The sequence below is a fragment of the Octopus bimaculoides genome, chromosome 8 (assembly GCF_046866305.1).
Source record: "Octopus bimaculoides isolate indiv1 chromosome 8, ASM4686630v1, whole genome shotgun sequence".
NCBI lineage: Eukaryota > Metazoa > Mollusca > Cephalopoda > Octopoda > Octopodidae > Octopus > Octopus bimaculoides.
Genome location: NC_142935.1, coordinates 56,574,438 through 56,598,073, shown reverse-complemented (window position 1 = coordinate 56,598,073; position 23,636 = coordinate 56,574,438). Strand labels below are relative to the sequence as shown.

At 36.2% G+C, this 23,636-nt stretch overlaps 1 protein-coding gene across 2 annotated transcripts in view; it reads left to right on the top strand.

Moving 5' to 3' along the window:
* LOC106882635 (kinesin-like protein KIF9) overlaps positions 1–23,636 on the top strand; it is a 43,108-nt gene that overhangs the window by 3,852 nt on the left and 15,620 nt on the right. For both annotated transcript variants that reach the window (XM_014933377.3, XM_014933376.3), the window contains exons 2-9: positions 1,632–1,797; positions 4,147–4,300; positions 5,794–5,977; positions 10,098–10,181; positions 11,845–11,937; positions 15,912–16,124; positions 20,674–20,751; positions 23,041–23,109. In XM_014933377.3, coding sequence (XP_014788863.1) covers positions 1,632–1,797; positions 4,147–4,300; positions 5,794–5,977; positions 10,098–10,181; positions 11,845–11,937; positions 15,912–16,124; positions 20,674–20,751; positions 23,041–23,109 — 1,041 coding nt within the window. The remainder of the gene's footprint in view (positions 1–1,631; positions 1,798–4,146; positions 4,301–5,793; positions 5,978–10,097; positions 10,182–11,844; positions 11,938–15,911; positions 16,125–20,673; positions 20,752–23,040; positions 23,110–23,636) is intronic.

Genomic DNA, 23,636 nt, shown 5'->3' with positions numbered 1-23,636 from the left:
GAAAGGAGACAGGAAGAGACAAAAGAAACACCTGAGGATAAGGAATGGGAAATGGCCAAGAGGAGGAAAGATAGAAAGAGGAAGAAAGTAAGTGCCTGTGAGCCCCAAAACACCCAATGCCCACCCTCTCCCTCTTCATCACACCCTCCCCATGCAGACACCAAACCTACCCAATCCCCTCCATCAAGAAAACAAAAAAAAAACAAAAACAAACACGATGGAAATAAGGTTCCCCCTCCTCCTGTTTGTTTTGCTTGCCTTCTGTATGAGGACATGGAGGATGACTTGATGAAACAGGTAAACGAGTAGAAGGATGTGGTTGAGGTGGAACTCTGGGAGGATGGTGAGGCAGCGATGTGTTATTCGTTGAACGAGGAGCAAAAGGAAATAGTGAAAAACAATAAAGGGATTGAATTGTGGAAGGTAAAAGATGATAGAGACAAGTTGCCAAAAAGCACGAGTTATATTGAACTTAAACAGGACTATGACATTGAACTGCTGGACTTAAGGTGGATTGATTTTTAAAAAAAAAAACCGTTGCAATGTAACCACTCGACTTCGGGGATCGAGTGGACATTCCGCCTCATTGTATCATCTTGTTCATAATTCATTCGTTTTTATTTTTTTTATTTTCTTTATACATCTGTATTATAATTTTAGTTCCCCGATTGTGTTTGTCCCCTTCTTTGTTTAGCACCTAGTGGGTAATAAAGAGATAGTGATTTAATTATAAACAGCTAAAAAAAAAAAAACATTTCAGAGTAGTACGGATGATACTAGTAAGATGTAAGTTATTTCCCTTGTATTTTTATTAACTGTTTTTTACCACCCTATACTGGAAGATTACTCCTCGGTTGACCCATATTTTTCGAAAATGAAATGCAGGCATTCTTCTAAGTTAAGAAGTTACAAACCTTGGTGGACATTGGAATTAGACACTGCTTAACTGCTGTGCCTGCATATGTGGTAGATTTGCCGTTTTTACCAACCTATAAATCTGATAAGATCAAAGTATGTCCGTTGCTTTTACCAATTAGCTTCGAACAGAAGATGCATTCGTAACTGCCCTTGCTTTATTTCCCCTAAATTTGAATTAACCAATTTTATGGGTGTTGTCTCCCTTGCATGTTTTAACCCCCTCTAGAATAGTTTTTAACTTCTAGATAAGGATAATATCGGTTAATCAAAGAAGTTTATCAACTCACCATATCACGTATGTATGATTCTATGTTAACATGTATATAGCAACCGGTTACTGGTACCGCTATGGCAAAATGCAACTATATTTACTCATGTATAAGTCGCACCCCAGTCTTTCAGTTAAACTAAAGTATAAAATAATGCGGCTTATACACTAGTAAACACAATATATGTGTGTGTATGTGCGCGCGTGTGCATGCATGTATATCCATACGCATTCACTGTGAAATTAAGATTTATGAAGTTATTTTGAAAGAACCAAACCAGTTCTGTCATAATTTAACGATTTAACAACTCATTAGGGTCTGCTTACATCTCTTTCCCATGATGCAATACTAACAGGGTCAATCAGTTTTCTCGTGGGTGGTTTGAAAAAAAATTATATAAATTGATGCTATTGATGTTAACTCTATAGCATTCTTATTTTGTAGAGCATTAACATACATGCTGGTCAAAGTGTCAAGCAAGATGTAGTCAATAACCAGATTCATGACTGGTTGTTTAAACTTGATGGTGTTCTACATAATGTTAGTCAAGAAGAGGTATACAATGAAGTTGCAGCAGACCTTGTTAATGCCGCCCTTATGGGTTACAATGGTGAGTCTTAATTTTACTCTTTAGAAATCTGCTATACAATTCTGCAGGACTAGCCTGAGCTTAAGCACTCTATCACATATCCTGACTACCTCTATGACCTTATCCACCCGTTTCTCTGCAAGGAGTATGCCCACACCCCCTACTTCATCACTGTTACCTTCCCAGAAGATTTTATACCTTTGTGCCTTGCCTGTGAGGACCCTGGCTGAAGCTCCTCTCCACCTTACATCTTGTATGCAGCATACATCAACACGTCTCTGTTCAAGCATCTCTACAATCTCACTAGACCTACCTTTCAGTGAGAATACATTGACAGTGCCAACTCTAAAAACTGGCAAAGGAATGTAGGAGGACGCATGGGAAGGGGAGATGTTATTCAACACTGAAAAGAAGGTTTCTGTGTTCGTTTGATAGACATGCTATACCTGTTCTCACTTTTGACCTGTCATTCAAACATGTTAAGATTGTTGCCCCTACCAGGAGTAGGAGTAAGTGTTAGTGGCGTCCTAAGTATAAACATTATGAACATTATAAATTTAAGCATTACTAGTGCTGCAAATATAAGTATGAATAAATAAAAGTAAATGTGAATATGTAGGTTGCCTTCTGTCCACTTGAACTCTAAATGACATGGCTGAGGTCGTAAGTCGAAGGGAAAAACCATCCACTTTTTGACAGGACAAAGAAATTTCTTTTGCGCCTGTTTGGCCAGATGAGCAAGAATCCTTAGATTCGGTTTCGAATCTCAGCCTGGAAGGAAGTGTTAGTTTTTACATGACCTTTGGATTAAAAGACCTGTGTCTTGAACACGGTGTCTATCATTTTAAAAGTGGAACAATTTCTAATTATCAATATTAGAGAGGGAGTGAACTGAAAGAGTCATTAGAAAGTTGAACAAAATATCTTGCAATCTTTATTACGAGTTTAATCTTCATCATTCCGTGCTGATAACATAAAACATCAGTCTAATACTAGTAGAAATTTAATCGACTTTACACTTGTGGAATGTATGGCCACGTGCCAATGCTAGAAATCGATATTAGAAAAGTTAAGCTTCCAGCAGAATGAGTTTGTAGTCCGTTAATGATTTTTATTTGCCGTTATTTCACTTCACGTATGCAGACGATACATTTATGAATGACATCAACGTCACACCGATTATTTCCCATTGTGTGTTACTTCTGATTACAGTCAATAAGTTAATTTCATACATCGTACTAGTTTTCAGGAAAAAAATGATTATTTATCTTTACGTACTAGAAAAACACGTCTTAAAAAATCTCACTGCATCAAACACCTTTTCAGCGTGTCAAGCTACGACACTCGCATTCAGAGCAGTAAAGGAATTCAATACACATGGTGCCTACGAAGCCACAACTTGTTGGAAAGGGTGGGGATTGTTTACGTGTTTGGTAAATATTTCATCAGCTCCTAAATTATGACTGCTATCGCCGATGCCGGCAACTATGGAATTTAAGGCGTAGAGGTGCGAGACTAGATAATTTCTTATCGTGTATTTATCGAATTTATCAAAATAAACCAGATCGCTTATTAAAACAAATCTATGAAGGGAAATAACTAAAGAATTGAACAAGAGTAATCTCCCTTGAAACCATATTTCTCTCTCCTCCTTTCGTTCTCTCTTTGCGATCATTTCAGGAATCTCATAAGTCCGTATAACCTGTTCTTATTTCTGTTTTTGTAGCTTTTCATTTCAAAAATAAATATTCACCTGAACAGGCAGCAGATCTATTTTAGTACACTTATCCAACAGTGTCAATATGCGGTTCTTGGGCCCATTAAATCCTGTCAAACCATCCAACCTATGCTATCATGGATTGTGGATGTTAAATGATGATTGCAGTTGTTGTAGACTAAGCAATAATGAAACTTTCATAAATGAAAGATTTGGTGTATAACTATGTCTCAGTGTTGGCATTGAAGTTTTTCACTGAGAGAATTTTTTAATAGTTTAGTATATTCCATTTTCACTTGGACTGCCTTTTCTGAGTTAAACAGTTTATCTGGTCTAAGAAGAATTCACTAAGATTGATGTGTTATTTCTTTACTACCCACAAGGGGCTACACACAGAGGGGACAAACAAAGACAGACAAACAGATTAAGTCAATTATATCGACCCAGTGCGTAACTGGTACTTATTTAATCGACCCCGAAAGGATGAAAGGCAAAGTCGACCTCGGCGGAATTTGAACTCAGAACGTAGCGGCAGACGAAATACCGCTAAGCATTTCGCCCGGCATGCTAACATTTCTGCCAGATTGATGGGTGAATTAGTAATTTTAATCAACTTTGTTTTATATTCTTGCTCTACACTTCACCAATTTCAGGAACCATATTATGTTATGGACAAACAGGAGCTGGTAAAACATTTACTATATCAGGAGTGCACGAGAATTTTCAGTATCGGGGACTAATTCCCAGGGCAATTTCTCAACTCTTCAAGCAGATTGAAGATTGTACAGAAAACGTAATTTCTGTAAGGTGAGCTCTTTCTCCCTATTTATCTTTCCTATTGTCTGATGTTGTCTATTAGTTGTTTTATATTCTTTATAGAAAATGTATTAGAGCCATTCTGCATGTTAGAAGATTTAAATTTCAAAAATATTACATTTTTTGAAATTATGTAATAGTCATACCACATAACTTTTAGGTGTAATGGTAAAATGGATGAAGTGTTAAACTGCTAAACTATTAATGCAAAAAGGCTATAATACAAACATGTACATGATTTGGGTATCTCAGATCAGAGAGATGGAAAAATTAGTGGACTTATGCACACTCAGGAATTGTAACTACCCTCATCATTTAGAAGGAAAAAAACTGCAAAAATAATCCTTTTTCTTCTCTGTGAGATTGGATTGGATTGGATTGCCTATGTTCAGTCCACTGCAGGATGAAGGCCTTAGCATGTTTTTTCCACCAACCATGGTGGTCTGATGTGGAGGCCGTGAATTTGAGCTTGAGATCATACTGGTTTGATGAGTTTACCCTGCCATACTGGCTCAACATGGCTTCTCAGAGTGATGCAGTATTTTTTCTTTATACTCATACCCAGAGTAGTTAAGTCAATTACATCAACCCCAGTGTTCAACTGGTACTTATTTTATCAGCCCAGAAAGGATGAAAGGCAAAATTTGCCTTGGTAGAATTTGAACTCAGAATGTAAGGATAGATGAAATGCCACTAAGCTTTTCACCTGGCATGCTACCAATTCTGCTAGCTCACTCCATGAAATAGTTATAACTATTCTAAAAGTCTGCCAATCAACTATTCAGTTTGCATCGATCAAGTCCACTCACAGGGCTATCATAGAAGTCTCAGCTTCATTATTAATCCTTTAGTAAATACAAAATAAATTCACTGTTTTGTATTTGTATTTGGTTTGCAAGATTCTTGATGTGAAATCATGTCCCAAGACACAATAAAATTTGTTTCAACAAATTGACTGTTGAGAATAGGAAAATATTAACAATCAACTCTTCAAGGATTGATGTAATAAATGTTGCAAGAACATTTATGTTTGAAGCCACTTTGCAATGTATGAGTTGGTATAATTAGGTTTTTGGCTCTGTCATATAATTCTGTAAAATGCTTTGCTCTATTTCTTTCTGATACATGGTCGCAAAATAGTTACCTTACGAGGTCTGATCATACTTTATATGGCATTTAATGTGTGCGTGTGTGTGCATGTTTGAAACTGATGATCCATTGTATTATTACTCAGAGTTTGTCACCATGTGTTATTCTTCAGGGTCAGTAGAAGCATGAACGATCACTCTTAGCAAGTGATTTTGTATAGTGACGGAGTGAATCATCAGCTTTGAAGAATGTATAAACTTTACAACTTTCCTTGTTTTTAAATTCAACTTCACACACACACACACATATATATACCAATATATATACATATATATACCAATATATATACATATATATATATATAATTTTTTTTTTTTTTTTTTTCTGTGGAATAGAATTTCCTACCTTGAAATTTACAATGAAACCTTGTTTGATCTTTTGTCAACTCTGCCGGAATATGTGGAGCATTTTGTTCCTGACCAACTAAGCATTGTTGAATCGGATAAGAATGTCTACATCAAAGGGCTGTCATACCATTTGGTGCGCAATGAAGAAGAGGCTCTTAATTTGCTGTTTGAGGCAAGTCAACTTTTTTTATTTGATTATAACATATATATCTGATGACCATGAGTCATTCAGTTATTTAGCACTCCCCTCGACTCTTTGCTTGTCATGTGTCTCATATGTGATACACATGTGATACACAGGACATATTTCTTTGACATTCAGGCATCATATACGATACACGTTCCCATTTTTTTTCAACCACCAGAGTAACTTGGGACTTATGACAAGAAAGTTTTATATTACTCTGAACACATGAAGCAAGGGCTAACTAAAAGTATGAAAAGCATGGACAGTCAGAACTTAGGTGCAGGCATGGTCGTGAAGTTTGCTTCCTAACCACATGGTTTCAGGTTCAGTCCCATTATGTGGCAGCTTGGGCAAGTTGTCTTCTATGATAGCCTTGTGAGTGGACTTGATAGATGCAAACCGAACTCTTTATGTATATGTGTGTGTAAGTGTGTGTGTGTATGTTTGTGTTTCCTTGTCTGGCCACTGTGTGATTGTTGATATTTCCAATATTCTGTGAAAACAAGTCTGGCCATGGGGGAATTATTTTACCTTACTTGGAAACAGGTAAGGGCTGGCAACATGAAAGGTATCTAGTGATAAAAATATCTCTCAACAAACTCCATTTGACTCATGCGAGAAGGTTAAAGTGTATGTTAAAATAATGCGTAGGAGTGGCTGTGTGGTAAGTAGCTCGGCGTAAGAGTGGCTGTGTGGTAAGTAGCTTGTTTACGAACCACATGGTTCTGGGTTCAGTCCCACTGTGTGGCACCTTGGGCAAGTGTCTTCTACTATAGCCTCGGGCCAACCAAAGCCTTGTGAGTGGATTTGGTAGACGGAAACTGAAAGTAGCCCGTCGTATATATGTATATGTATATGTGTTTGTGTGTCTGTGTTTGTCCCCCCAACATCGCTTGACGACCAATGCTTGTGTGTTTATGTCTCTGTAACTTAGAGGTTCGGCAAAAGAGACCGATAGAATAAGTGCTAGGCTTAGTAAGTCCTGAGGTCGATTTGCTCGACTAAAGACGGTGCTCCAGCATGGCCACAGTCAAATGACTGAAACAAGTAAAAGAGTAAAAGAGAAAGAGTATTGTCATCATCATTGCTCAACATAACCAACACAACAACCATTTCTGTCAGCAGCTATACTGGTAAGATGACGTTTAAGCTCATCAGTTATGGCTAACATCTCCACACCTGAAGGTAATTGATTTTCTGGAAATATTCCAGATGGATAGTTGTTAGGAGAGACATCTATCTGACTACAGGCTGAGGTTTATTAATAAATTCTGTTGATCCTTTACTTGTCTCTGTTGTTCTGAAAATCTCTCAGTAGGCATAAGGTGAAGCAATTGCCCATAAAGTGGGTAAATGTTGTTAGAAAGTGTGAGCTTTAAGTAACAGTCATTGACGACAATAATAACCAGTGTCTTAGCTGATCTGTGTCTTTGCAGTAATTGCAGATATGTAGTTCTTTTTTCTGTAATGACTTAGGTTGGCTGGAAAGAGATATTTCGACATTTTGTTGGTCCAAGAGAAAATGCAATACTAGCTGGCACAGATCATCATTGGATTAATCACAAGATTATCATTAGGCATAGATCATCATAAGGCTTCATCACAAGATTAAGTATTATACTAGAATTGAACCAGGATATTGTTTTGAAAGAGGTCATAATGTTTTGTTACAGTTTTATCTTGCTACTTAAGTCCGTACAAGATTGTGTATGATTAAATGGGACACCAATGGGATGAGATAAAATCATAGCTCTTGTCATGTTTAAGAGTGTTCTTGAACCGTGGTATCATAAGTTATTGATATTACAAGAGATCCGATTTTGACTACTACTGTAATCACTCATCATAATCATTTACATTATACTGTATTCTGTTCAAAAAGTTAGTTCATCTGTGATTTCTCCTGGTAGGAATGAATAAGAAAAAATTCCTGCTTATGTGCATTGCTGTTGGCACTCCATCGCTTACGACGTCAAGGGTTCCAGTTGATTCAATCAATGGAACAGCCTGCTTGTGAAATTAACATGCAAGTGGCTGAGCACTCCACAGACACATGTACCCTTAACGTAGTTCTTGGGGATATTCAGCGTGACACAGTGTGACAAGGCTGACCCTTTGAATTACAGGCACAACAGAAACAGGAAGTAAGAGTGAGAGAAAGTTGTGGTGATAGAGTACAGCAGGGTTCGCCACCATCCCCTGCCGGAGCCTCATGGAGCTTTAGGTGTTTTTGCTCAATAAACACTCACAATGCCTGGTCTGGGAATTGAAATCACGATCCTATGACCGCGAATCTGCTGCCCTAACCACTGGGCCATTGCACCTCCACTTAGGTGCATTACCCAACATATTTCCTACATATTCTTCCATTTCTAAGATGGTATTATTTGATTTGTGAAGGCACATGGCTTAGTGATTAGGGTATTCAGCTCATGATTGTAAGGTTGTGAGTTTGAAAACCAGTGGTGTGTTATGTCTTTGAGCAAGACACTCTATTTCACACTGTTCCAGTCCATTCAGCTGGCAAAAATAAGTAGTATCTGTGTTTCAAAGAGCCGTTGTCACATTCTGTGTCACATTGAATCTCAAGCATAAAATAAATGCAACTAATGCATGAATAAATATGGTATGTCTTTTGCACCCACACAAATTTCAGGCGTCTTTTTGTTCATGTGTTAGCTTCTTCACTCCAGGAATTTTTGTGTTTATACATTGACAGGTCACCAAGCATCTAAATATTTTTTTTACTTTGTGTAACCTCCTGTGGTACATCCAACAATACCCTTCTCCCTTGCCACCTTACAAAATTGCAAGAATCTTGTATTTCTTGCAGCTGAATCTCACATCTTTCAGTAATTCTTATTGTTACAGCTGCTACCTTCTAAACCTCTGTTGATATTTTGACTGGTATTAGAACTGGCTGCCACAGAGGAAATGGTGTTCGTAGGGATGTAGCAATGGTGGTGGTGTTTGTGGTTGTTTTTATAATGCTCAGCCAATTTGTTGCCAAACTGCTGTTGCTTTTGTTTTTGCTCCATTCCAATTTCACAAAAAGAGAGCTGGAAAATCTTCTCCATCAAAAGTAATGCAAGTGTGTGTGTCATTACTGTTGATGTCTTTATCATTGCTATTGTTGTTGTTGTTGTTGTATCTTAGTTGTTGTCTCTCACATTGCTCACATTGTTTTTGCTACTGCTTCTGCAGTTGATTTTATCTTTTACTTGTTTGCATCAGTGGATTGTGGCCATGTTGGGGTAACCGTCTTAAAGGATTTAGTCAAATGAATCAACTCAGTACTTATTCTTTATCAAGTTTGGTATTTATTCCATTGGTCTGTTTTGCCGAACTACTAAGTTACAAAGACATAACCAAACCAAAGCTGGTTGTCATGTAGTGGGGAGCAAGGAAAACACAAATACACACACACACACACACACACACACAGTGGGCTTCTACATAGTTTCCATTTACCAAATCCACTGACAAGATATTGGCCAGCCTGAAGCTATAGTAGAAGACACTTGTTCAAGGTCCTGTGCTGTAGGACTGAACCCAAAACCATGTGATAGCAAAGTGATCTTCTTAAGCAACATAATTTTTATGATTGAAATGCTGCTTTATAAATGAAAAACTGGTTATTTCATCTTTCGCTTGTTCTCTCTGTTCATTTTTCCTCCATGTTCTCTTCCGTTCTCTGTCGTTCTTCTTTCTGTAATCCTCTCTCAAGAGTAGACTGAACTGTAAGCACTAACAAAATCCTCATATCAAATAAAAATAAATCTCCTTACCATAACTTTTCATCAACCCACATCCTACAAGCACATACTTTTTTCCTATCCTCCACTGTCACCCTTACCTACACAACTACCTTCCTGGTCTACTTATCCAAAATCAAAAAAAAAAAAAAGGACAATATTATTCGAAGCCGAAAAGAACCCAAATAAAACACAGACTGATGTCTGGTGAAGGTGAGCCAACAAAAACTTTAAAGTCACTATCAACGTTTTTCATGTAAAAGTTAAAATTATATTTACATGCACACACACTCATTCATACATAGATTGTGTCATTTTTTTACTAAATTTAATTATAATATTCACTGCAGGGCGAAACGAACCGGATTATTGGTCAACACAGTCTCAACAGTCACTCGTCACGGTCTCATTGTATTTTTACTATATTTGTGGAGGTAAATATTGGTAATTATTATTATTATTATTGAGTGAGAGAGCAGCGCATGCTATCAAATTGATACTGAGGTACAAATATACAAAGCCATCATGACTAGCCATCTGATAAGGGTACATACATCACAATGATATGTGTATGACATGGTGACCTCATATCAAGATATACAGCACATGATCTTGCAGGTAGGGCCCAGTTAGAATTTTCATCTGGCCATTGCACTCAAAAGGTCTCTGAATAAGGGTTGTTTAAGGATGATGTAAAGACACCAATATTTTCAGGGATGGATTATTCAAACTGAAAAGTATCCCTGTCAACACATGACCATAATTCTCCCCCGCTTGTGGTCAGAGATGCACATATTGTCAGCAACTAAGGGACATGCTCAACTGGTTAAGGTCAAGCAACTAACAAGCAAATCTGTGATATTGAACAGAATATTTGTTGTAGCCCATCTTTTATACCAAGACAAAACATGTACATAATAACACTTCCAAACAGGTAAGATCAAAAGCCATGAGAGCCACTGCCTGGTATTGCATCAGGGCATTTATCTTCTGTCAATATCATCATCATCATCATTTAACGTCTGTTTTCCATGTTGGCATGAGATGAATGGCTTGACAGGAACTTGCAAGGTCAGGGGTCTCACCAAGTTCTATAGTCTGTTTTGGTTTGGTTACTACAGCAGGATACCCTTCCTAACACCAACCACATTACAGAGTATATTGGGTGCTTTTTATGTGGCACCAACACCCACACCAATGCTTTTATGTGGCACCTTGGTTTCAGGATCTCAATTCTGTTGTGGTGGGTGGGTCTTCTGGAGTACAGCAATGTGCCATTATTAATTTTTTTTTATTCAAGAGATGCATTTAATTACTTCATTTTATTCCTGGTAGATCATGACATAATTTCATTATTTAAAAAAATGTACTTTCCAATCTATAACATTTCATATTACCCAAAGTGGAATGCAAGCACTTTAAAGAAGTGGTGAATTGTTAATGGACTGACTCTGTGGCTCAGATCTAATCTTAATTGGTTCTGTTTTATTTTTACTAATTTACTAGGACCTTTGAGAAGTTAGGAACATCACCATTTCCTACTTTATTTTTCATGATTGTTGGAGAAGGTGAGTTACAGTGGTTGAGAGAGTAATGTCACTTGGGTGGGTGACAGCATCTACAATACGTTCTTGGTTAAGACCCTTAAATTTTAATTTTTCTATGACTTCTTCCTAACTATCATATTTGACAGTTTGCGTCATTTTATAACTGAAGTCTTTGACTTCTGTAACTCAGGTAGGTAGCTCTTACTCCATGGCAAGCATTGCTTTATGACCCAGTGTAAGCATATTTTTTAATTACCCAAAGTTGTCATTGCTAATTAAGAAATCATTATTGGAAATTGAATTTTTATATTAATCTCATGTTTCATTCATGTATTTTAAATGGCTGTGCTGCTGCTGCTGTTGATGATGATGATGATGAGCAGTTTTTAGATTTTACTCCTCTGACATTTCGTTGCTTACATTTTCATCTTCCTTCTTTTTTTCTTCTGAGTCTTTTACCAACCTCCTCCTACACATATTCTTTGATAAATTAAACTTTGCAGATTCATTAACTTAAGTAGATTTTTTTTATTCTTTTCTTTTATTAAAGTCCCATTCTTCTGTGGATTCGGACGCAAAATATACTATCTCAAAGCTCAATTTCGTTGATCTTGCTGGCTCAGAGAGGCTCAAGAAAACTCAGGTAGATAGATTTCATTGACTTTATTTTCCCATTCGCCATTTATTCAATGTAAAAAAAATTGGTTTTAATGGTGGAACTCAAAGCAGATGAAGTTACAGATAAAAGCATATATTAATTGGGATAAAAGCCCCTTGCTTGGAAAAGGTCAAAGAGGCTTTTTAACCCAGTATTTTCATGCTATTATTTATGACAGTGGTTCTCAACCAGGGTCCACATGATCCTTGGGGGCCCATATAAGATTTAGCTGTTAAAAATTATGTGCAATATATTGGATATACTTCTACAATACACAAAATATTTCAACAATTTTTTTAATACAGTTCCTTATTATATTTAATTACAAAAAATATTATGTGATTTTTTTTAGAAACTTCAACTGGCTATGAGGGTCTGGTAGATAAAACAGGAATCAGAGAGGGTCCATAGACAGAAAATGGTTGAGAATCACTGATTTATGACTTTATCTATTTGGGTTCCATCATTAAAAATAATTTATATCATGTCTCTTGAATTTTCTATATTCTTATGGTGTAAACAATCAAAGTGAAAGACTTTTACCTGTTGAGTATTATGAAAGCTCAAGACAGCTGGGAGCTGTTTCTGTTGATTTTTATGTTTCAAAGGCACTTGAAATCAAAATATATGCAGAAGTAGTAGTTCCAAGTTTGCAATTTTCCAGATGGGAGTGGTTCTAGAATTTAACAGCTTTTGAAGCAGGATGGGTGTTTCTGATTAACACAGTTTTTAGAAGGAAGCGAATGTTAATTAGGTTATGGTGAAATAAAAATAACAAAAAAAATGGTAACATTTTGAGAGGTACCATAGAACCATGTCTTATCATCATTATTTGCAGTATAATTAAGTATGAGCTAATGTGAGGTCCTGTATGCACTTGCTGGAAATAGCAACCACATAAATGCGGGCATGACTCTATGGTTGAAAAGTTTGCTTTCCAACCGCATGGTATCAGGTTCAGTCCTACATGATAGACCCCCTTTAGTTTCTGTCCACCAAATCCACTCACAAGACTTTGGTTGGCCTGCAGCTATAGCAGAAAACACTTGTCCAAGGTGACATGCATTGAGACTGAACCTGGAACCATGTGGTTTTGAGACAAACTTCTTACCACATCCCACAGAGCGTCTATGGCGCATGCAAACATCCTAATCCTCATTTCCTAAAGAAATACTCACTGGTTGTTTCATGAATCTCACCTAACAACACATAACAGCTAACTCACAGATGGACTATTTTTATTCTCTCTGCCTCTTTTGCTGTTTCCCTAACAACCTCTCCTCCTCTAAACTAACAAGGTGTCTGTCACCTCTTCCCAATCCCTACTTCTCCAATTGTCATCCTCATTTCATCACCTTACAATCCCAGACTAGCCACGTTATCCAATTCTTTTTATGAAGAAGAATAGGACAATATTCTTTTCTACTCTAGGCACAAGGCCCAAAATTTTGGGGGACGGGGCCAGTCGATTATATCGACCTGAGTATGCAACTGGTACTTAATTTATTGTCCCCTAAAGGATGAAAGCCTAAGTTGACCTCGGCGGAATTTGAACTCAGAACGTAAAGACAGACAAAATACTGCTAAGCATTTCACCCGGCATGCTAACATTTATGCCAACTCTCTGCCTTGAAAAATAGGACAATATTAACATTCTTCTCTGTCCACATTTTCCTTAAAAATCATCAACTTACAAAAATCCAATTTGGACTTCTAACCAGATTGGTTTCACCAGTTTGTGGGGTTCACAAAGAACAAAGACAATACCCTTCCTCTTAGTAAATTATAAAGAGAAGAGATGAGACAATGAAAAAAATGTGCCATGATTATAACATTGCACATCACAAACTACTGTATAATAGATTAACATGTGCAGTGACGGCTCGGACCAGATTGGGTCAAAGCATGTCCTGCTGGATCTGTGGGTTATAAGAGAGTTTCATCAACTATCTCAATGTTATAGGCCTGTCAGACAACCATTTTGTAAATCTGAGTCACCAAAATGCCATAAGTTTAAATCACAGTCATGCGATAGTTATTCCCATTGTCATTTATTCAATTTTTTACTATACTCTGTACTCGATTAACGCTTTTTTCTGAGGCATAAGAATATGGAGTTCTAACACTAGGCTATTAGTATCATTGTGTTTAAGTGAAATATTAAACTACTTTATGTTAAAGCTATATAGTTTTCAGCCAACACTGCTTGTGTGTAAATTAAACTGAATTGAATACACATGACAAATATAAACAACAGTTCTGTATAATTGTCCTATATATTTGAGTTTAATTTACACACATGCAGAAAATTTATAATTATTCTAGAGTACATTATAGAGTTAAATTACATGCTGCTTACACATCATTAATTCATTGCATTATAAGTTTTCTGTCTTTAAGATGACCATATCACAAAAATGTACGACAAGCTTCTTGTAGGATTGTTCTAAAATGATGCCATAGTATTCTAACACAGCTTGGCATGGTTTCTATGGTTGGATGCTATTCCTGACACTAACCACTTTGCAGTTTGTACTGGGTACTCTGGCACTAGTGAGATCACTATTGTAACTCACAAAACTGCAAAACCCTTAGAGGTGGGGGAAGTCAGTTTTATGCTAGGAGATAAGGGGTTAAAGTATGGGAGAAGTGGTTGGGTAGACAAAGCAGGTTCTTAAGAGCTACTTGGTTGCTCACAATTAGAAGAGAGGGTGAGAATGATCAGCAGGAGCAGCAAGTCCAGGTAGCTTGTCAAGGTATGAGGTAAATGGAAGTGAGTGGGGACAGAGGAACTGATTAGTCAGATGACTAATAGAGACAAAAGCCAGAGTTATGATTTGGCATCAGAGTCAGTGGTATTATAAAAAGAGGAACCAGAATCAGTTGTGCTCTAAACTAAGAAGTCCATGTTGGAATCAGTGATACCATAAATTTAGGATTTGGAGTCGGTGTTAACATAAACTAAGAGGTCAGAGTCAGTCTGGAGCATTATAAACTAGAGTAGTGTTCTGCAACGTTTTTTCACTTGCGGTACACTTAAATTCTTTTCAAAATTCAGTGGCACACCTGAACTAAAAATATAACTAAAAGTATAGGGGAAAAAAATTATATTCAGGTTACACTGCGACACACCTAGCATTGTCTCGTGGCACACCAGTGTGCTGCGGCATACCAGTTGCAGAGCATTGAACTAGAGGAATCATTTGGCAGTGCCATAAGCTAAGAAGTCAGAGTTAGTGGTACTATGAATTTAGTCAATACACCAACCCTTCAGAGTTAAAGTTCTTATGTATTGACTCCACAGCCTTGATGTCCAGAGCTGAAATAAATGCACCACAATAGGGAGCCAATGTGGCCATTAAAAACATGTATACAATATTATACTTGTACTTTGTTTTTATTTTGTAATGGTGATAATATACAGTAACTAGAAACATTATATTTCTAAATCTCTGAACAAGAGACGTTCAGTAACAGTACCTTAAAGTAAAGATTATTTGCCAACCTAATGTGGCAGTCTCAGTTGGGATGAATGTTACTGTTGTTTAGCCCAAGGAAACATTGTTTCCAGCTGGCTATATGACACACTATCTGTGTCCTTATATATTTTCAAACAGGGGACTTAAGCATCCCCTGTTCTTTGTGCTGGGTAGGGATGCTAAATGCCCCTATTCGAACATATATAAGATCACAGTGTGTCATATAGCCAGCTGGAGACAATGTTTCCTGGAGCTAAACAACAGTAGCATTCATCCCAACCAGGACTGCCACATTATGCTGGCAAATAATCTTTACTATAATATACAGTATTAAGTATCAAACCTTTTCATTATAGTTTTAAAGCCTGGTTATTGACATTCTACTTCAGTTTCTATGTTTATTTACTTTATAATTCTCCAAGTTTCTCTTCTTTTATTTTTTCCATTTTCCCTCCTTTCCAATTTCCATTGTGGAACCAGTCAGCTGCTAAGACACAGGCAGAAGCGTTGTACATAAATAAATCACTGTCATTTTTGGAACAAGTCGTCGTAGCAATGGCGGACAAAAAGAGAGATCATATTCCATTCCGTCAGTCAAAACTGACTCATTTTTTGAAGGATTCAATTGGAGGCCACAGTAACACTGTGCTCATTGCAAATGTGTGGGGAGAACTGCAACAAATTGAAGAAACGGTAAGTAATAAATGAATAAATAAATCTCATATCAAGTTGACTGCTTGATGTTTGTCCTAATATTGGTGTATTTAAGTTATCTCTTCCTCCTCACCTATGATGGTGGTAGTGGTGGTGGTCAATGGTTCAGTTATTGTTAACCATCAATAAAATCATATTCAGTTAACCTATTAATGGGCTCTATTGACGATTGCTTCAGTTGGTTTGGTCTCATCATCATCATCATCAGTTCTTATACATTCACTTTTCCATTCTGGACATAGGTTCAAGAATTCTGTTTTAACAGAGCTTCTTTCCATTCATTAATCCTTCATAATTTCTTTTGTGAGATTCAAAATGTTGCCTACTGTACAGTTTTAACATAATCATCTAGCCATACTGTTCTAAGACAGCTAATTTAGTCTGCCAAATTTTTTAGTCAACCATAAAGTTTTAATACTGTTATTAAACTATTTTAGTCTACCACACTGTCTTAACACTGTTATTTTAGCTTACTATATAATATTTACAACTGTTTAGTCTACCCTGCTGTTTTCTTACAGCTATTTTCGTATGTCTTTCAATTTTAATACAATTATTGGATATTTTGGTCTATTCTAATTTTGTTATTTTAGTCTACCATACTGTTTAATACCTTTGTTTCAGTCTACCTATTTTTGTTTTTATTATAGCTATTTTAATCTACCATACTGCTTCAATACTACCACTTTAGTCAACAATACTGTTTAGCATTGCTATCGTAACCTGCTTTATTATTTTAATTCTGCTATTTTAGTCTACCATACTGTTTTATCACAATTATTTAATTTCCCCTACTTTTCGTTTTACATTACTGTTGAATTATGACTTGATTAGTCTTCCATAATCTTAAGATTTCTTATCTAATACACATGTTCATGTTTGGGCTATTTCTGTACACTGTATGACTCCAATTGACTCATTTTATTGTAGCTATTTTCTTTTTTTTTGTCTGTAATTATTTTATTCTACCATGGGACTTTATAAATATTTCATTTCACAGTAGCAGTTTTCATTCTTCTGTCTAGGTTGAATTTTTTTTCTTCTTTTATCTTTCTATAGAACTTATCTCTCTATCTTTCCCTTCATCTGTCTCTCTTTCTCTTTATCTCACCCAGTGTTGACATATCAACAAAAAAACATCAATACACAATGGAACTACCATTTTATTACTCTGTATTAGTTTTATAATTATAACCATTATTATGTTATATAGGCTTAGGTGTGGATATGTGGTTAAGAAACTTGCTTAACAACCATGTTGTCTCAGTTTCAGTCCCACTGCATGGTACCTTGAGCAAGCTTTTAAACCACACTTAATAGAAAATGGGCTTCTTTCAGTTTCCACCAACCAAATTTGCTGAAGAAACTTTGCCTGATCAGATTGGAACCTGGTACAGCTTTCTGGCTTGCCAGTCCTCAGTAAGACTATCCAACCCATGCCAGCATGGAAAACTGATGCTAAACGATGATGATGATGATAACATTTATCAATTCATTTTGCAAGATTCCTGATATGAAATCATGTGTTGAAACAGATATTGTTGTACTTTGAGATGGTCATTTTATTTATTATTATTTTTTTTTTCCAAATATACACATGCACTATATATATATATATATATATATATATATATATATATATATATATATTATTCACTCATTTATTATTGTTATTTTATTATTTGAACGCTTGTCCATTGTCTGGAAGTCTTGCATCACACATCTGTAACCTCTTCAGTAACACTTTTTGTTTCCGTGTGTGTTCTTGCTCCACTTGCTCCAGTCTGAAGTATATATATAGTGCATGTGTTTATTTGGCATATATATATATATATATATATATATATATATATAATGATAATAAATAAAATCACCATCTGGAAGTACAACAATATATATATATATATATATATATATATATATATACTAGCAGTATAACCCGACGTTGTCCGGGTGTGACTTATTACGCCATCTACGATAAGTCTTGCTAGGTGAAAATCAACTAAAAAAGAAAGCCTTACAATGAAAAAACCCTTATGATGTAAATATGTTCATAATTCAAAAGAGGAAATTAATAGGGAAAGTGTGAAGGCTGTTTTGTGTAACATTATTAAGTGTACGTAAATTTCATCCGTCTAATTGGCTATACAAATGCTTGTGCAAAACAACTTTTTGCGCTGCCTTGATTATACATAGCAAGGTAATTCCTTTTCGCAGGAGCTGCTAGGGCGGCAATTTGTGATGAAGCAATTGCTGGCGATCTGTTGCTACACAGTTCTGCCAGAATTCTATCAGATTGGGCAGTAGATGATGATGCACCGTTTTGCATTATGTTCAAAGTAACTTCTGGAATATGGTGAATATATGTATTTGAGAAACATGTCTCGCTGGTAAATGACGGTGTTAGAAATGGAAAGTAAACTTCTAATTCCCACCAATTAGAATGAGGTCATTGGTAACCATAGGTACATATATATGTGTGTATTTACGTATGATTGGCAGTGTGTCTGTTTATTTGACTCTCACTCCCCTTCGTTTCTTTGTCTTTTTTGTTGGCTCGTTCGTAAGCCTTCGTAAGAGAAAGTAGCAATTGAAACGATGTGTAAGAGGAATAGAAATAGTTAATTTTAGAGGGGCAAAGTAATTTTGTATGTATCTGTCATTACAGTATCGAAATGTGATTGTTTCAGTTTTGATAGTTTTCTTTTTCTCCTTCCTTTCTTTTTGTATTTGTTGTTTGATTTTTCGTAAAGGTTCATCAGAGGAAGTAGGAGTTGAAAGGATTTGTATTAGAAAGAGGAAATTAGATTTTATTAGGGAGAAAATGTTTACTCCTGTAGTTTTACGGATTTTATTCATTATTAGGAAATTTTTGGAGTGAAAAAATGACGCAGTGACCTAACTTATTGTATTTAGAATATTAATTGCGATTGTTTAATCGAAGAAATTTTGAATTGTGTAAATGTATGAATTTTAAACATACACATACACAGAGTAGATTTGCCTTTTATAATATATATATATATATATATATATATATATATATATATATATATACACATACATACATATACATATATATATGTTCTTGTGTCTATGTTTGGTTCCTGCCACCACTTGACAACCGTTTGTTTACATCCCTGTAACTTACCAGTTCAGCAAAAGAAACTGATAGAATAAGTACTGGGCCTAGAAAAAATAAAACAAAAATGATTCATTTGGCTAAAAATTCTTCAAAGCAGTGCCCTAGCATGACCACAGTCTAATGACTGAAGCAAGTAAAAGATAAAAGATATCATCATCGTCATCATCATCGTTTAACGTCCGCTTTCCATGCTAGCATGGGTTGGATGATTTGACTGAGGACCAGCGAACCAGATGGCTACGCTAGGCTCCAATCTGATTTGGTAGAGTTTCTACAGCTAGATGCCTTTCCTAACGCCAACCACTCTGAGAGTGTAGTGGGTGCTTTTATATGCCACCGGCACGAAGGCCAATCAGGCGGTACTGGCAACAGCCACGCTCAAAATGTGTATTTTATGTGCCACCTGCACAGGAGCCAGTCCGGCGGCACTGGCAATGACCTCGCTCGAATGTCTTTTCACATGCCACCGGCACAAGTGCCAGGAAGGCGACGTTGCCCTTGTCTTGACATCACATGATGCTTGTAAATAAGCATTACTGTCATACAAGCAATGTTGTTCATTTGTGGTCTTCTGTGAAAAGCTTGTCTGCCCATGAGTAGATATTACCTTGCTTAGAAACAGGTAAGGGTTGCGGACAAGAAGGGCATCTGGGTGAAGTAAACACTACCTCAACAAATTCCATCCAACCCATGCAAGCATGGAGAGGTGAAAGTAAAATGGAGATGATAATGACAATCCAGTAGTCATATATTTATTGAGTGTTTTCACTACATTACTGAGCATGGTTCTGACCACCTTGAATATGTGCAGTGTTTTGTCTTGGTTTTGCTGTCACTACTGTACTGAAATGGTAAATATACCATGGGCATATTTATGTGGTACCACACAGGTGCTTTTACATGACATTCCATGGGCGCTTTTACATAATATCACACAGGCACTTTTGTGTCTCGGCACTGGTGCTTTTACATAGCACCACACAGGCATTTTTATGTGATATTACCATGAGTGCTTTACACTACCAGAGGGAGTGGTCTTAACACTTCTGTTGTGGAGTACAGGTCTTCTTGAGTACAGCAAGGTACCAGGCATTTTTCATTATATTAATTATTTTCTTTCATATTAATTTCTGTTATCAGGTGATGAGCTGGCTGAATTGTCAGCATGCTGGGCAAATTGCTTGATGGCATTACATCTCTTTATGTTTTGAGTTCAAATTCCGCCGATGTCGCCTTTACCTTTTATCCTTTCGGAGTCAATAAAATAAGTACCAATTGAACACTGACGTTGATATAATCAATTTACCCACTCCCCCAAAATTGCTGGCCTTGTGCCAAAATTTGAAACCAGTGTTAATTTCTGTAACAATATCTCCATGACAGATATCAACCCTTCGGTTTGCCACTAGAATGATGTGTGTGCCAATGGTTCCTACTGTGAATAAATATGATGACCATAAGGTAGGCTTACCTTTTTAAACATATATACATGTATTATTCCTTCAAAATCTTTTATGAGTACCATTTTGATGCTTGCGTATTTGGTACCATTTGGGTACATATTGATTGTATTACATTACACTGGCTTCCTCTCGACTTTCTTCTTTTATAGCAAGAATTCATTGAAGTTGTTTGACGTTAACTTATACGTCGGTCTTGGTTATGATTGTGCAAGGCTTATGATAACCTATTTTGAACAAGCTTATTTTACCCATATTTTAAACTTACTTTTCAGTTCTTTGACAACCAAAATACAATCAGAATGTGCTTTTCTCCATACAAAAAATTCCTATGATTTTTCAGACTTATACTTGTTTGAGGAAGTTTCAAGGATTAAAAGAAACAGAGTAAAAGTAGAACCACCAGAGACACCTGAGCTTTTTCCTAAATTCACTTCAAATAATAATGTACTTTTAATGTCTTCATATTTGGTTCAAATAGCCACATCTTACCTGCTTATTTCTCACCAAAGTACAGGAGATAGGATTCAAGTTGCACTTTATTCACTCTAGCTTTCTTTTTCACCAATTTTATTATGACTTTTTGCCTCACCTACTTCATTACTCAATGCAGTAGTTTTAGAAATCTGTAATTTACCTTTTCTAGAGCTTCTCATTTACTTATATTGCGGGTGGTGATGAAGCTGTTATGTTACGCATTCACAATTTGATTAAGTACGCAAGTGACAAGTGTGACACCAGTTAGTTATAGAATCAAGATTATGGCCACAAAATATAAAAGTAAATAAACTGATTTAAATTTAGTTAAATGAGTAGAAGTTTTTTTCTTTATGCTTGAAACATTAGAAATGCTAAAGTAATCTCAAATAGGAATTGAAATAGTTCTTGACTACCATTATCTTTTCATCAGCAAGTGTGGAAGATAAGTCTAGACATTTCATCTCACTCTACCTGTCAAAGTATAATTGATAAGATCACTAAGTAAATATGGAGTGAAAGAGGGAGAGAGAGAGAGAGAGTTTAATAAATGGTTTTTAGGTTGTTTGAGAAATGATAGTAAGGTAGGAGAAATTTTTTTTTAATGCATGGAACTTGAAAAAAAATCTATGTTCAATTTGTTAGAATCTATCCGATTGTTATTAAGCTGTATCCCATCTTAGTCATCATATGTGTACCAGACCAGCAGAATCTTCACTAATCTATATATCATTGTGTTTGATCAGAAGCTGAGGATTAATTCAATCCACACTAAGGTATATATCATTGCTAGCATGGATAAGGCTATTATAAAACAAAATGCATAACTTTTTTTAAAAAAAACAAATGCATAAAGTGGTGGGGAAATTATATATATTCAATGGTGATTCAGTCTTGCAATTTCCAATTACAAATGGATAGTTGAAAGAAATGATTTCCATGGTTGTTGGTTAAGTACTGATCTAGTTCATTTACTCTTTTCATAATCAAGCTACTGGAGAAAATTATGACCTCCTCTTCCCTATTCTTTTTACTTAGTGCCAAACCAGGAATGCAGAATCTTTTTTTCCTCCCTGAACCCCCATCTTGCACGAACAAAAACATAAACAAAGCAGATTGCATATTGTCTTAGATACATTATGTGAAAGAAAAAGATGGAATGTTCACAACTGAATAGTTATTAATCGTAGGTCTTCTTGATCAAGGTTGACCTGGTGCTAAACAACAACAAAACAGATTTTATTTCCACACCAAACTGAAGTGTGGTATACATACAGTAGGCAGGACTACATACAATTGGCAGGACTCCACACCGTAAGCAGGACTGTATAGATCAGGCAGGACTGTGTGGATTAGCTTCTAGGGTTTGTAAAATAAGCAGTAGTAATATAATGTGAGATGGCATGAGAAAAAAAAAATCAATGCTTTTTGGTTATTCTTATCCCACAATCTTCCAGTGACAAAAAAATGCCTACAGTCACAGTGCCATCTGAGTTTCACAATAAAGAACAAAATAGACAATAATCAATGAATAAGCACAAAGCATTACCATGTGGCTAAGAAATTGACTTCAAAACATGTTTCTATTGTGTGGCACTTAGGTTGGCGTCTCCCTTCTATAAATCTTGGATTGACAAAAGCCTTGTGAGTGAAATATGTTGGATGGAAACTGAAACTGGTGTGGAAGCCAGTCAGAGGGACTGTATTTCACCACCACCTGCTCTTTGGGTGCTTTTAGCAGTGCACAATCTAATGCAAGTATTGAGTTTCAAATGACTGTTGTTCTGCTTTACATTTTGGTTTTCCGTTTTAGATTTTGGTAAAGAAAATGAAACAAGAAATTTCTCAGCTGAAGGTGGAACTGGCTATGCATGACACACTTGTAAGTTTTACAAATTTTTCATCGTTGACATTTTGTCATTTCTTCACATCATCACCACTACCATCATTGTAACTTTAGATTTTTTACTTTTGCAAAACAAATACATAAATACAAAAACTTCAAATCAATATCCTAAGGACTTTCAAGCGAGATCGTTGCCAGTGCCCCTGGACTGGCTCTTGTGCGGGTGGCACATAAAATACACCATTTTGAGCATGGCTGTTGCCAGTACCACCTGACTGGCCTTTGTGCCAGTGGCACGTAAAAGCACCCACTACACTCTTGGAGTGGTTAGTGTTAGGAAGGGCATCCAGCTGTAGAAACTCTGCCAAATCAGATTGGAGCCTGGTGTAGCCGTCTGGTTTCACCGGTCCCCAGTCAAATCATCCAACCCATGCTAGCATGGAAAGCGGACGTTAAACGATGATGACGATGATGAATAATACATTCATATAATTAGTATGAATACTTTTTTAATCTTTATGTAAAATTGATCTTCACCTTATTGTTTGTTTATTTATTTATTT